The 13,539-nt window shown below is 37.2% G+C and overlaps 1 protein-coding gene across 10 annotated transcripts; it reads left to right on the forward strand.

Moving 5' to 3' along the window:
- Window positions 1-120: 120 nt before the first annotated feature.
- Window positions 121-12,615, forward strand: LOC137960398 (uncharacterized). 10 transcript variants are annotated; one of them, XM_068808015.1, is made up of 4 exons: window positions 121-215; window positions 10,047-10,192; window positions 11,349-11,438; window positions 12,113-12,615. In XM_068808015.1, the coding sequence occupies exons 3-4, from the start codon at window positions 11,405-11,407 to the stop codon at window positions 12,466-12,468; spliced, it is 390 nt and encodes a 129-aa protein (XP_068664116.1). In that variant the 5' UTR covers window positions 121-215; window positions 10,047-10,192; window positions 11,349-11,404; the 3' UTR covers window positions 12,469-12,615. The 10 variants fall into 10 exon arrangements, with proteins under 10 accessions (XP_068664116.1, XP_068664117.1, XP_068664115.1 ...); XM_068808016.1 differs by having other exon boundaries at window positions 11,352-11,438; XM_068808017.1 differs by lacking the exon at window positions 121-215 and adding an exon at window positions 291-420.
- Window positions 12,616-13,539: the final 924 nt, after the last annotated feature.

The following is a 13,539-nucleotide window of genomic DNA, read 5'->3' on the forward strand; positions in this document are numbered from 1 at the left end:
TAATGACATGGCAAAAATATACGATATGTTGACAAGGCTGGTACATGCAAAAACCACGTCATACCCTTCTTACGTGATAAGTCCTGCTAAACGTACGTGGTTGATTTGTTTAGTTTCATAAATAACTAAATATACACTCAATCCATTTTGGGGGAAAGAAGTTCTGGTTGATGAAGTGAGAGGTAACACTGGACATGTTTGGCTGCATACTCTTGGTAAATTCATTGTTCTCTTCTTCAGTATGTATCTGGGACCATCTATTGTAGATATTCTATTCTGGATTACTCAACCTGAAGAACTATTTACTGTTCCGTACTTTCTGCTACTGTTTTTCTTTTTACTCCTCCCTGTCGATTGCGTCCATGCGGCGATCCTGTTTACAGCATCTGATAATGGGATCAAATTTAGGATTAAGCTAAAGTAAGTTTCCTCCCAGTATTTTCACTTCGGGTGTGAGAAACCAGGGAATTTGCTAATGACCAGATAGAGGTTAGGTATTTCTGAATTCTGACTTGTTGTTGGGCTCGTTCGAGTGGTTAAGTTGATTTGTGTGATTGCTGCTTGTTCATGTATCTTTGTGTACTTTTATCGCAATTCTTTGTCTGTATTCTTAAAAAAGGGAAAAATCATATGTATACCGTAGAATATCTTTTGCAAAAAAAATCTTCTTCTGTATCTCTGTAGAAGCTCTTTTGCAATGTCTTTTTATGTTTTGGCTATTGATATTTTTGTTTGAAGCGAGTTAGTTCTTGCTGCTCATATTCCGAGTTTGTCTTGACGTTGATGTATTTATTGTAGCCATGTTTCAATTTACATGCTCAAATTCGATTAAACCGAGATTTAATGTTTCTAAATTTTTTTCGCATCTGTATAATTTTTCCAAAAGTGTCCGAAACCTTCTTGGCAGTTTTCTAGACACATCAAACCTCGATTATTCCTAACACAAATTGGGCATCTCATGGAAAACATCTATGATGAGGTGCCTCTTCATAAGTTGGTCAAAGGGGAGTTGGTTTTGTCCAATGTAAACATAAAAATGTGTTGTCTGTCATTGTTCTGATGGCAACACATCTTTGATAAGTTTGTACTGGTAATACAGAAACAGAGAGAGAGAAGAGAAAGAGAAGGAGAAGGTAGGGGAGGATCCAATTGCCGTGGAAATGGGGTAAGAAATGTAACTAGCAAGATATTGTAGGTCAAAACTTAATAAGGGCTGAAGGTACTTATCCAGTTACTTAAGACTGGCGGAACCTATATAGTCTTTCTTATTAAATTTAACTTTTCAGGTACTCCTCTTTTACAGATTATATTCACAGAATTGTAATATTAAAGCATTACAATCAATCATTATCAAACAGATTTAATCCTCTGCTAATTATTTTAATTTTGTCCTTCTTTTGTTAAGATTATTATTTTCACTTGGAGATATTCCAAAAAGAAATAGATTACACAAATGGAAATGAAGTAAACCTAGGTGTAGCCTATGCCTTTTGACCTGCCTCATTCAAGAAATTTGATCTGTTTGTGGATTGGTGGGTTATTCAGTTTGTTTCAATCATTGAGCTAAGATCAATAGGGTTTTTAATGGTGCTGCTTTCTTCCTGTCCTGAGCAAATCGTATTTGCTGGTAATTGAAATTTCCATTGTTAAATTTTTGGGCTTTACCTCATAAATACTTCTGTAAGGGAAGAAGAAGAGTACGAGAGGAGGAGAAGAGAAGAGAAGAGGAAAGAAGGAGAGTTAGAAGGTAGTAGACGTGTGGAAGAAAAGTAGGAGAAAGAGAGCTCCCCCTTAGGGCACACACAAGTTCCTCTCCTTATTTTTATAATAAAATTATTGTCATAATTTCAATTTTACCCTTGGACTGTAACTAATGAGGAGAATTGAATAATCAAAGCCAAATATAGGGTTACTTGAAACACTCCCCTTCAAACTGGTGCAAAGACATAAAAAACACCTAACTTGAAACAGGAATCCTGAAGTAGACCCGCAACAACAACTTTGGTAAAAATATATGCAAGTTGACTTTTGGAAAAAACATAATGCATTATAGATTCTCCTTGATGACATGATAGTTAATCTCAATATGCTTGGTTCTCTCATGACATACTGGATTCGTAGTAATGTGAATAGTGGCTTAATTATCACAATGAAGTTGCATACGAACTTCCACTGAGAAACTCAATTATGTGAGGAGAGACTTGAGCCACAAAATTTCACTTATTGCTTGCACCATGGCTCGGCATTCCCTTTTTGCACTTGACCTTGTTGTCATACTTTGCTTCTTGTTGTGCCATGTCGCTAGATTTCCACCAACCATTGTACAAAACCGAAAGTAGATTTCTTGTCATCAGGAGAACCTACCCAATATGCAAATCCTTCGATCTTGAGGTGTGCTTTTTTTTATAAAAGTCTTTACCCTGGACTTCTCTTTAAATACCTCAAAATCCTTTTGAGAGCCAGCCAATGAGAGAGTTGTGTTTTGTGTATAAAATTGACTAATAACACTTAATGCAAATGAGATATCCGGTCTAGTAACTGTAAAATAAATTAAATTTTCAACTAATCTTTGAATTTTTCCAAAATCTATCTCATTACCAGACCCTACACACAAATTCACGTTTGGGTCCGTCAGGGTGTCAATAGGTTACAACCAAACATTCCATTTTCTTCATCTAAATTCAGAAAATATTTTATTTGAGATAAGATAATACCATGCTGAGATTGTAACACTTCGACTCCAAGAAAATATTTCAATAAACCCAAATCTTTTGTTTGAAAAAATTTGCATAGCCCCCCTTCAATTGATGTATACCATTCTTGTCATCCCTGTAATAATGATATCATCCACTTAAATAGCCATATGCATAACACTATTATTAATGTGTTTAACAAATATTGAATGATCCATCTCACATTTCTTATAACTAAAACCACACACCACTTGGCTGAATTTATCAAACCATGCTTACGTGATTGTTTAAGCCCATAAATTAACTTCTTGAGCTTTCACAGTTTCTCTCCCTCAACCGCAAAACCAGGTGGTTGAATCATATAGTCCTTTTGAAGAAGATCACCATGGACAAAAACATTCTCGACATCAAGTTGATATAGAGACCAACTGAAATTAGCAGCACTAGTGATAAGAAGTCTTATAGATTGAGTTTGGCCAATAGCAAGAATTTTTCTTCATAATCAATTTCGTAAGTTTGAGCCTTTGGCGGCCAACCTGGCTTTAAGGCGTGTAATATTGCCATCAATATTGTGTTTTACAGTAAAAAACCATCGACAACCTACGGAATTTTTACATTCGGGAGATCAACCAAAACCATCAACAACCTATGGGATTTTTACATTTGGGAGATCAACCAAGTCCCAAGTATTATTGTGATACATGGCTGTCATCTCCTCTTCCGTGGCAGCTCTCCAACCTGGATGTTGTAGGGCCTCTTCATGATTCTTGGGGACAAACATAGAAGATAAGGCAGCAAGAAAAGAACAAAACTCCGAGGAGAGTCGGTGAGTAGAAATAAAGTTTGACATAGGATGGGATGTAGAGGCCTTGTGAGAAATACAAGATTGAGGTTCTTTACAAAGGGTAATTGGTCGAGTATCATAGAGAGGTCCAAAAACAACAGGAGAAAAAGCGAAAAGAGTCATTAACCTCAAAATAACAGAGAAACAAGTGAATGGTCAACCAAAGGAGTAGGAGGATCTGGCAATTGTTGGTCAATGTGAGGTGGTGTTTAGTCCAATGGCTCCAAATACCTGCAAGAGACTCAAAAAATGAAGAAGACTCAAAACCTGGAGGGGTGGAGGTTGTGGCATAAAAGCATTGATCCTCAAAGAACATGACATCAACCGAAATAAATGTTTTGTGTGAGGAAGGATGATAGAAAACATATCCTTTTTGATTCCTTGAGTGCCCCCAAAAAAATACACTTAAAAAGGATTTAGGATCAAGTTTACCAAGAGGTTATGAACAAACAAATGCTTCCAAATATTCGGGCTAGAATAGGACAAGGTGTGTCATCATGTTGAAGAGATGAGGAGGGATATGTATTGCCAAACACACTAGATGACATACGATTAATCAGATAACAACTTGTTAGAACAGCATAAAGCCAATAAAATTGAGGAACATTCATGGATAAAAGTAAAGCCCAAACAACCTCTACTAAGTGTCTATTTTTGCATTCAATTACTCCATTTTGTTGAGGAGTATATGCACATGATGTTTGGTGAAGGATGCCTTGCTGGGAGTAAAATATTTTAAACTAAGTGGATAAACACTCTTAAGCATTATTAAATTTAAACACTTGATTTTTTTTTCCTGAAATTGAGTTTCAATCATCTTGTAAAAGGAGACAAATAGAAAATTTTCAGATCGACCTTTCATTATTTATAACCGAGTTGCTCTAGCTCAGTCATCAACAAACACAAAGTATTTGGAATGTGTCATGTTGGGAACTTGGATTAGTCCCCATACATCAAAATGTATTACAGAGAAAAGACTAGAACTAACTTTCTCAAAACGAGAAGAAAATGAGCTCCTATGATGCTTACTCAACTCAGAAAATTCTCTTGGTAAACTATTGATTGACTTCAAAGAAGGAACTAATGTATGTAACACCGGTAATGAGGGATGTCCTAGAAGCATGTTGTGATGAAGTAGTCATTGTTGAAATAATGGCATTGTCTAGGAAGCAAAGACCCCTTTTTCATGGCCGCCAATCATTTGTTTGTTCTGGTTATCCAGGAAAACATAATAAGAAGGATAAAATGTGATAAAACAATTCAATTTCTTTATGATTTGACTTATTGACATGAGACTTTTTTTTTTTATGAAATGTGAATTTTATTAAGAGAAACAAAAGGAGCTAACTGCTGACAACAAGAGATTGCAAGGAAGCTCCTTGCTTGGCTAGAACATCAGCCACAAAATTTGCTGATCTCGGAATGAGAGACCAGAAACACTCCAAGAGATTTACAATATCCAAAACTTCAAAAAATGCATCCCAATGACGCCATGGAGGAGTGGAGGCGTGCTGGCACCAACCGATCACCACTTTAGAGTCTCCCTCGATCAGGATAGGTCCGGAGCAATGATCACGAAAAACACGAAGCCCATTGAGGAGGCTTTGAAGTTCAGCCGTTGTGGAGTCTGCAATACCAAGGGGCCCGGAGAAAGAGACGAACTAGTTCCCAAGAGAGTCCCGAATCACGCCACCAAACCCTGCTAAGCCAGGGTTACCAAGAGAAGAGCCGTCAAAATTCAACTTAAGGACTCCAGCAGGAGGTTGGGTCCATTCGCATATAACAGGAGGCTTTGAGGAGAGGTGGAGCTGGGCTAAGCTTCTCCAATTATCCTTGATGGACGTTCCAGAGAACGGGGAGAAGGTCTTTCTTGAGTGAAGCCAAGTAGCAATATTGCCTGAGATGGTTTCGATAACTCTATCTTGAGTACTGGGTTTGGCATTGAATCTTCGTTGATTTCACTCCAGCCACAGACCCCATGGGATATATGCGGATATAGTAGAGATCATCAGTTTCCCAATACCGGGGATAGGAGTTCCAGCTAGCATACGGCAGGTGGCTGACAAATCCTCAGGGAAACAAAGTTGGAGCCCAATTTTGTTAAGGATCGACGTCCAAATCCCCCAAGAGAAAGGGCACAAAAGGAGCAGGTGGCTTACAGTTTCTTCCTGTGCATGGCAGATAGGGCAAATGGGGTCAACTCCGCTGTTGCCACGAATTCTGAGGTTGTCAGCAGAGAGAATCTTATTACGGCAAACATTTAATGGAAAATGTGGAACAAATAGAGCATTAGACATCTACAACAATGGAGAAGGTGAAGAATGACCTATGCTTTGAACTTTAGTTTGAGAACCATCCACAATGGAAACAAAACGATAATAAGACATGGGAATAAAGAAGATAAATGACAAAGTTTCCCAGTGAGATGTTCAAAGGCACTTGAGTCAATAATACATGGTGAAGTGTTGGAACATTAAAGAGAAAAAGACACATTTGTAGTAGCAATAGCGGCCGGTGGAGGGCTGGAAGATGTGGCCAACATCTATCAACAAGATGGTTGTTTAATCCACAAACGGAACAGATACGAGTGATGGACTGGTTCCTAGATGTGTTCTTCATATGCCTCTACCTCAGCCAGAGTACTTTTGTCCTTTACCTTTGGTGACCATGGCTTATGTTTCACCAACTTCTGTTTTGAGTTTTGGTTGATTGGCTGTAATTTTGAGCATAATGCTGCAAATATCTTCAAAAGAGGGTTTTGTGGCTGAACTCAGGATTTGGGTCTTAGCTACGTCAAGGTATGGCTGTAAATTCGCATTGGCAGATTGCTCCAACTAGCTCCTCTCTCTGTCTTTCTTGAGTAGCAATGTCTTTGGAGTATGGTTGTGCTAATTTCTCTTGAAAGATTCCTCGAATCCGAGTAAAGTACTTATTAAGTTTTGCCTTCATGTTTTATGTTGTTCATGGCTTGAAAAAACATTAAAGAGTCTTTGGAGACTGTCAGGACCAGATGTAAGTTTAGCGCGAGTGTCCCATATCACTTTAGTTGTTTCCAAGTGAATAACATTGTTGGCCACTGATTCTTTCATTAATCATCCAATTGATAGCTGAAGTATCTTCCTTAAGCCACTTTTTGTAGCTGGCATCTTCCTCATCAATAAGTGGAGGAGGTTTGTGAGAATAAGAAACTTTTTGACAAACTAGGACCAAGATGCATAATTAGAGACACCCTTCAGTGGCACGGTGGTAATTTTCAAGAAATCTAGTTTCCCAATCTCATAGGAAGGAGAAGAGTTCTCAGCCATAATGAATCAAATAAGACCTCAAAAAAAGAAAAAGAAAAAGAAGAAGTTGATTTATATGTTCACAACGAAAATAAGTAATGAAAGAGTACTATGAGGATAGGTAGTTAAGAGAAAATTGCAGCAATTAAACTCAAAATTGACATACAAATAAGAGGTTTGGTTGAAGAAAACAAACACTAATCTGAACTTACTCTCAAAGGATGAAAGAAGGGGCAGTTAAGGAGCCCAAAACAAGCAACTAAATAGCCAAAACAATCACTCTTCAATGCATATAAATTTTCGAAAATTGAGCTTCAAACTCTCAATTAGGGTTTCATCAATTAGAAAACTTCAGAGAACATTAATAAGTCATAAAATTAAGACCTGAAATCAAATCAGAATACTGAATTTGAGATGGCTGTCCAATGATTTCAACTATGCAATGAATGGCATAGTTTTAAGAAAATAGAATTTTGCATGCATGGTTTGTGGGTTATGGTAATCATGGGAGGAGACTAATCATGCATGAGAGAATAAGGAAAATAAAAAAAGGAATTGTTTTTCCACTTACATGAATAAAAAATTCATCTTAAGAGAGAAGATGCCAGCTTTGTAGGTTGTGAAGGCAAGGAATATCTCAAGTTTTCTCTGGTTGCAGCAACTATACGATGGTTTCTCAAGCATCTGAAGTGACCATTGAGCAGTAAAAATAAAGCACTAGAATTCCTGCTCGGATACCATGTTAAATTCTAGGGTTTTACCTCATAAATACTTTGGCAAGGGAAGAAGAGTAACAGAGAAGGAGAAGAAAAGAAGAGAAGAGGAAAGAAGGAGAGAAGCAAAGCTAGAAGGTGGTAGATGTGTGGAAGAAAAATAGGACAAAGAGAGCTCCCCCTTGGGGCATACACGAGCTCCTCTCCTTATCTTTATTTGTAATAAAAATTGTCATAATTACAGTTCTGCCCTTGGGCTAATGAGGAGAACTGAATAATCAAAGCTAAATACATGACTACTTGTTACATCCATCGAGGGATATTTGTTTAAGTGGATAGTTCCTTTAAGTATTTGATGCAAACATGGACAATGATTCCTTCTCTTAACATCTGGATGTACTTTTACATTTTCCCAGGGTTGGAAAAAAAGCCGGACATGCTTTTATGTGTAGAAATTATTGCCTTACTTAATGTATATATGTATTTTTTGAAAATGTTACTAAATGTTATTTGACTAAATGATTTATGCTTGAGAATAAAAAATTTAAATAGGAATGATTTCACCAAGATCTGGACTCTGGTCCAACTTATTGCTTTGTTGAAAATGCCGATAGTTTTGTACCTTGTAGTCCTCACTGATAGGTGAAAAAATAAAGACTACCATTATTTTGGACAGTAGTCTGATTTATATACAGAAGTGTAGTGTCATTTTCTCTGCTTCACATATTACACTTCCACTGTTGTATGATACCCATGATCAGACCTTTCGTCTATCCTAAGTATGAGCATAATGTGGCCCTAGTTGGTCCCTCTCCCCATCAATCTTCCCTTAGTGGTGATACTCACACTTCTTATACCAGTGGAACTTGAGTTTTGCTTTGCCAGCCAAAAGGGCAACATCACAGTGGTGTACTCTACCAATAAACTTTCGAGACTTCTTTCAATGCTGCACTGCAAATGGTACTGAACAAAATGATTGACATGATAGCTACCGTCTTCACTCTTAGTCTGAACCAGATAGTGTATTTCTGTATTTCTTTTGTATTTAGCTTGCTACATTCCACGAGGCTTCTTGCTTCTGTTGCTTGAATTAAAAATAAAATAAAATAAGGATTAGCACTTTGCATTGGATATGAACCAGTTCTCTGTTTATCAACCGACCCAATTTTTTCAGTTGCTTTTCAGCTCTTTTAAATATCAAATATTCATAGAAAATAGTGAACAGTAACAAAGAACAATTATGGGGGTCAACTTGGCCTTGAGTTGGTAGCCCCAGTCTGTCATATGCCATTCAATATCTCTTTCTCTCCTTCAAATTTCTGTTTGAAGCTTCCATGATTAGTTACTTTTTTGTATTAATTCTTTTTTTACAAATTTGAGTACATATTACTTTTTTATGTATGGATACAGCCTCGAAAGACTGATTATAAAATGGTGTCTGTGTATTTTCTCTGTAGCTGTTTTGTTCTGTTTAATCCATGTTGGTTGTTTCAGGCTGTGGGTAAAGGCCTTGTATGATAGAGAGGATAAAGATGCAGATGTTTACTGTTTATAGAGTACATAGAGGTCGACAATTTGTTCTGATCCAGAGGTTTATAGTTTTGGGCAAAGGGGTGAGGTTTATTCAAGAGATTGTTATTGAGTTGTCTTATGTGTTTAAATCATTTGAATGGTATTAGGAGTTAGGTTTGAAGTTAGATCAGGTTTGCTCATTGCGACTAAATTATTTTTTCATTATTGTCTACTGGATGCTGCCACTAGCTCATGGCAATGTTAAAGGGTCCATCCTTTTCAAAAAAAAAAAGAAAAAGGAAAAGTTTAAAGGGTTCATGATATTCCTTATAAAATGTGCATAACGAATAAAAGAAATCAACTATGGTTAGAGAATTCATCTGTGATTATTTTATTGTTTGTATTACTTATGCATGCTTGGAAACTTTATTCTGATATAGGACCCATAAAAAACTTATTAGGCCGACATTTGATTAATACTTTGTTATATGGATAAAAAAGTGCTTGTTGCATCTCTAGTTTTAGTTGCTGTAGATCAGCTTGGAGCTGATCTTGCCAATTGAGAATATGATTCTGGATTTCCTCTGTTCCAATTCTGCTTAGAAAATGTTTGCAAGTTCTTGTCCAAATACAAAGGCAATATTGCCTTTGAGTATGCACTGTATCTTATGGAACTTACTTTTGTTAGACCAGTAGTCACATAAAGACTTAATAAAAGGTGGAAAGTATAAGAAGAACAGTGAACGGAAAGAAGAGCAGAAGTGCAAAGAGGATATATCCCAAAGGTTTTATGAAGTACACAGAAAAAGAAACATTGGTCTGATCAAGAAGAACAGACATGTATAAATAGGAGTGTGCAGTATTATCACTTATCACTTTCATTGTATCTTTTGCTCTTCTTCTATAAAGTCAACAGGTTTTGTGATTTACACACCTATATTTTTTACTTTTCCATTTTTGAGGTTAATATCCTCTTAATTTCTTAGATTCATCATTGCAGACATCCAAAAGAACTATGGAATGCAGGATCCTTGAAAAGTCCTAATCTGGGAAAGGAGTTGTCTTTGATTCATTAAGGTAGACTTCCAAAAGGAGTATGGAAAATGAGATCTTTGAAAAGGCTTAATCTGGGAAAGGAGTTCGCAGGTATAAGGACTATTCAAATCTAAGACTGAAACTTGCAAAACTATATCGAAGCTATTAACTCACAGTTTTAACTGAAACTCTGGGAATGCTATATAAGTTTTCCAGCCTAGACTTTATTTTTCTAGAGTTAAATCTTCAATGTTAAAGTAGCCTGTGATATACAAACTAGTATAAGAACTATAGTTTGGCCTCTCCACTATAGTATGAGCTTCTGATTTGGATATCGATATTTATGGTATTTGAGTAGGTTTAATGAGCCTCCACTGACAATTAGGCCTCTACCTGAAATATCCACATATTCAGAGTAATTAACGGAGTATACACTTAAGGAAAATATTGAGAACGGTCCCAACGTCAGTTGTAGGGTGAATCACAACATTATACAGGAACTATGAATGTGCCTCTCCAGAATGCTTTTTTTCATCCCACCATTATTGAAATGTTCTGACTGAAAGTGTTACCATGCTTTGTACCAATAGAAGACAATGGCATTCCAGTTCTCTCTTGTGTCTTTTGTTAAGGATGGGCAGCTGCAGGAAATTGTCTTTGGGAGAAGCAAATGAAAAGAAACTAGCATTTCGAACCTGAAGTAATCATCAAAGAAGTCCTGAAAGTGACCATAGAGGATAGCTATAACTGTGTGTGGTTTTGTCAGAGAGATATGTTACGAAAACAACAAAAGCAAAAAGGTAGTAGGTCCTTCAGTCTTTGTTGGATGTGATCGACCAACATTTGATTACCGATGCAGATGCGGCTGAGTTTGAAAATTGAATCCAATAGCTGTGAAGTAGTCTTCCTGGTAATAAAGTGACCCTACAAAAACAATATGCTACAGTGAAAAACAGAAGCTGTAACAAAGCCAAGAAAGTCATGCTAACATCATCTAGCTTGTCTTAAGTATATCCGTGTGTGGAGAATTTTTTGGATGGGTGTGCTAATACACCTGCTGTGTGTATGTATATTTACTTCTAACATGTAAACCACTTCATTACGAACACCTATTATTCCATTATCGCCGTTCGTTTCTGTGTGGGATGTTTGGGTTCTTGCAATTATATTGATATCTTAGAGTTGATATTTTTTATCATCTCGTGTTCTGCCTCCAATATGCTTTTGTTGTGAGACATACTGATAAGTCACTGGTTTTCCAACTCAGCAGAGTAGTGGATGCAAAGTGTAAAGGAAGTTTTCTAAAACAAACATTTCAAAACCATGGAATTCAAAGGAGGAGACTTTGGTGGTACTGGTACGTCTCCGTGCTTTCTCCATCAATTTCCTTAATGACATTTGCTTGATCTGATATTTAAATTTGTGAAGGACAATCCAGAAATGTGAGTGCCAATTAAGCAATTTAGACGGCAGACAGTAGGATCTTGGTATTATACCATTAACCACAACTAATTTGGCGGTTCCCTAGTAAGAAGACAAAGCTACTGTGCTGTGGATTGCATATGCTTATGCTCTACCGCTAACATAACCATGATGTTTATCAGCCGAAATTCTTTTAACAAGTGATATACCATTGCCTAAGCTCAATGCGCAACTTGCTAAAAGGTTCATCATGACTAAAATATCTTTGAAGTGATATACCATAGACTACCAACACAGTTCTGTTTCTTTAGATTGATCTTGCTCGGTAACTTTCTGGTTTGTCAAATCCAGTCTGGATAAACTGAGGTTAGTACTCTGGGCAGTTCTAATGTTTTTCTACCCATGGACTTCCAGTATAGAGGTTAAATGCATGGTTGCAGTTTGATGATTATAAGCTCCATGCATGTAGATTTTGAGTCTTTAGAATGCAGTGCATTGTCATGTGATGATTTTAGTCTTTCTACAGTATCTTTTTTGGTTTAGGGAATTTTCTGGATGGCCTTTATCGCTGCAGTTTCTAAGTCATTACTTTCTAATTGGTTGTTTCAGGTAGTAAAACTAGCAACGTCAGGAGTGAAACATCAGAAACTGAAAAACATGTGGTGGATGTAAATGATACTCCAGTTCAAGAACCAAATGAATCACAAAAACTGGGAGAGTTTCATTCATGGCCAACCAGCCTTGTAAACAAGGATTCGAAAGGAGAAGTGAACATGGAGGCTAGTGTAACGGCTGATGATGTGATAAGAGCTGGTGGCTTTGGAGCTACGGATGGCATAGGCAGCTTCCTCCCTGTTGCTATGGATTCCACTGACTTTGAGGCATCTCTTCGTGATGCACGAGGTTTTGAGGGGCCTCAGGGGGAAATATCCAGACCTGGCTTAGGTTTTTCAGGATCTGGATAAATGGTTCTTGGAAAATGTACTAGTTTCTGGTTCTTATCATTGTTATAGGTGCGGCCAGAATGGAAGGGAAGGGACCTGAGAATTAAGGATGTCAACATTAATTTCTGTTGAATGATAGTTTGAAGAACAAATTTTTTAAACCTCTCTCTCTCTCTCTCTCTCTTTTCTTGGCGATTAATTTCCATGGTTTGTTGTGTTTCAAAAAATGTCCATAAGCAGTCCTTTCCTATTTATTATAACGAAGCCTTCAATGGTCTTCTCTGCCGATGTCAACTTCTCCTGATCCTTGGCGAAGGTGGAGAAGTCGGAGTCAAGGACTCCTATCCATTTCACCTGCCAAAATAACGAACTTGAACGTACAATCGAGGGGAGGGAGGGAACTATGTTTTGTCTGGGGAAAGTTCATCGTTTTTACCATCTTCGGTGCTGGTTCGAGAGCGATTCTGGCCATCGTTACGATTCCGAGTAGGTCGAGTCCTGCCAGAACTCTGTAGAAGAGGTCGGCATTATGGTTCTCCGAACAGTTCATCACTTCCCATTTGCCAGCGGACGACGTTTTCTTTAGAACTCAGTTCTATGCTAAGTGCTGTATATACGATTAACCATTTATATTAAAACTTGTTTCTGCATTATTTGCTCAGTGATATACACGTACAACTTCGAGCTTAGACATTACTGATCTGTGGACCATGCTGGAACGCCTGCCCGGCAATTCCCGCATTGGACAAGCTTACTGTGTGAAGATGATGGGTGCAGCTGATTTTCAGTTGTAACACAGTAGAGCACCCACAAAGGGTTGACACAAAGTAAAACCGTTCAAATTTGAAATAAGAATCGTTAAGTATAACAAGTCAAACTCGAGATTTTCTAAGTTCAATTTATTAGCTTGTGAACCGATTCATTAATATAGATTTTATTAAAAAAATATCATTTATTGCTCTTATAAATTCCCCTTTTAGTTGATTTATAATTATTTTTAATTACTTCAAATCTCAAAGACGATCAATAATTCAATCATTTTTTGTCCGTCAACATCTAATATTGTTGTTTGCCTTTTATTTTAAGTCTATT

This window comes from Aristolochia californica, unplaced genomic scaffold (assembly GCF_029961685.1).
Source record: "Aristolochia californica isolate CCGP_79_NKW_82.1479 unplaced genomic scaffold, dmAriCali1.0.hap1 SCAF_3, whole genome shotgun sequence".
Classification (NCBI taxonomy): Eukaryota; Viridiplantae; Streptophyta; class Magnoliopsida; order Piperales; family Aristolochiaceae; genus Aristolochia; species Aristolochia californica.